At 37.2% G+C, this 2,213-nt stretch overlaps 1 protein-coding gene across 1 annotated transcript; it reads left to right on the plus strand.

The window, feature by feature from the left end:
• On the plus strand, window positions 1-1,248 carry ZFP42 (ZFP42 zinc finger protein). The gene has a single exon (XM_024760010.1). The coding sequence runs from the start codon at window positions 1-3 to the stop codon at window positions 901-903; it is 903 nt and encodes a 300-aa protein (XP_024615778.1). The 3' UTR covers window positions 904-1,248.
• The last annotated feature ends 965 nt before the right edge of the window (window positions 1,249-2,213 follow it).

The raw sequence follows: 2,213 nt of genomic DNA on the forward strand, positions 1-2,213 counted from the left end.
ATGGACCAGAAACTGAAGAAAAGGGAAAAGACACTTGGCCAGAAAGGCCTTGGTAGAAGAGCCGTCAGTGGGGACAAGTCACCGCCAGCCCCGCAGAAACCTCCTGACACGACGTGGACCTTATGTGATGAGGAAGTGTGCTATGAGACTAGCTTTCGGGTTGTTGAAGAGGATTCCTTCTCTGACTGTTACATAGAATGCATAATAAGAGGTGAGTTTTCTGAACCTATCACGGAAGAGGACTCACTTCTTAAGTCCTTTGACTGTCTGAAACAAGGATCAGAACAAGAGCTTTCTCAACAGGTTCTTACGGCAAGCTCACTTCTTGAACATTCCTTGGAATACATGAAAAAGGGGGCAAAACAAGAACTTCCTCAACAGTTTGGTGGAGAGAATTCACTTCTTGAGTCTTCTGAGTACATGACAGGCAAGAAGCTTCCTCCTGGAGAAATACCCAGCATTGACTTTTCAGATCCTAAACAGCTCACAGAATGTACTAAAATGAAGCCAAGTACAAATAAAGAATATGATGCTCCAGAAAAAATTGTTTGTCCTGAGAGTGGATGCATAAGAGAGTTCAAGAATAGAGCATCCCTGAGAAAGCATCTCCGAGTTCATAGTCCCCGAGATCACGTATGTGCAGAATGTGGGAAAGCCTTCAAGGAGAGCGCAAAACTAAAAAGACATTTTCTGGTTCATACTGGAGAGAAGCCATTTCCGTGTACTTTCGAAGGGTGCGGAAAACGTTTTTCCCTGTCCTTCAATTTGCGTACACATGTGCGCATCCACACTGGGGAGAAACCTTTTGTATGTCCCTTTGAAGGCTGTCTCAAGAAGTTTATTCAGTCAAATAACATGAAAGCGCACCTCTTAACTCATGCAAAGGCCGAAATGAGTCAATGAAAGAAGATGGAAAATAATCCTCAAACAGGATAAGCATATTAACAAAAGAATGGCAACAAATATGCCTCATTGATTATTGTTTCAGGAAACAATTTTTAAATCAATATTGCCACCCTACAAGGTATATTTTTTTTAATGTTACTAAGATAGATGCTCCTATAGTCTGTGATGTTATTTTAGAACTTTGTGTAAAATTATAGTGCAGTTCCAATAATAATGTCAGTAATGAACTTACTTCAAAAGCATAATCCTTAATATATGACAAGTTGGATTTTTGGATATGGGACTTAATATCTCATACTATTATACTATAAGTACGAAATTAACTTTGCTTTTAAGTTTGTAGTTTCCAACTGTTTAGCTTTTTCCTTTTATACTTAATACATATGATAATTCTAGAGAAAGAAAAATTTGCAGCCGATTGTCAATAAGTGAATTAGTTAAAAATTTTAAGTTAAATATATTGTTTAATCATTTTTTTGTATTTTATCATTGTATCAAACTACTGAAATCATATAGTAGATGTAAATGGTTATTTGATAGTGTCAATCCATTTGACTCCATTTTAGATATTTTTAAATAAAAGGAAATAAAACCCCAGAAATCAAAGAAGTGTGCATTAAAAAGAAATGCCATTTATTTGTCTTCAGAATTAGCAAAGCATGGCAAAAATTGATTGTTCGGTATCAGTGAGGTGTCAGGGGGAAGTTGCTCTCCTACAAGGTCAGTTAAGGGATGTTGTCACCCGCCATTTGGGGAGGGGAATGCTAGATCAGTTTTGTAGGGCTGCCATAACAGCCAACTGGGTGACTTAAACAACAGATATTTATTGTGTCATAGTTCTGGAGGCTAGAAGTTAAAAAAAAGATATTGACAGGATTGGTTCCTTCCTAGGGCTGTGAAGAAAAGCTCTGTTCCAAATGTCTCTTCTTGGCTTGTAGATGACTGTCTTCACGTTTACATGGCATTTTCCTGTATCTTCACATTGTCTTCCTTCTGTGCATGTCTCTGTTCAGATTTCCTCTTAAAAGGACACCAGACATCCTGGATTAGAATCCACCCTGATGCCCTCATTTTAACTTGGTCTATAAAGATGCCCATCGCCAAATAAGGTTACATTCTGAGGTACTGGGGGTTAGGATTTCAACATGGATTTTTGAGTGTACATAGTTCAAACAATAACGTGCACTTTTTTAGACCCAATAATTTCATTTCTAGAATTCCATTCTACAGAATATGGTCACTAATGTACAAAGATAATTTGTTCAAGGATTTTCACTAAAGTATATTTCAATAGTAATTTGATTCAT

Source organism: Neophocaena asiaeorientalis, unplaced genomic scaffold (genome assembly GCF_003031525.2).
Source record: "Neophocaena asiaeorientalis asiaeorientalis breed wild unplaced genomic scaffold, Neophocaena_asiaeorientalis_V1.1 scaffold521, whole genome shotgun sequence".
Lineage (NCBI taxonomy): Eukaryota > Metazoa > Chordata > Mammalia > Artiodactyla > Phocoenidae > Neophocaena > Neophocaena asiaeorientalis.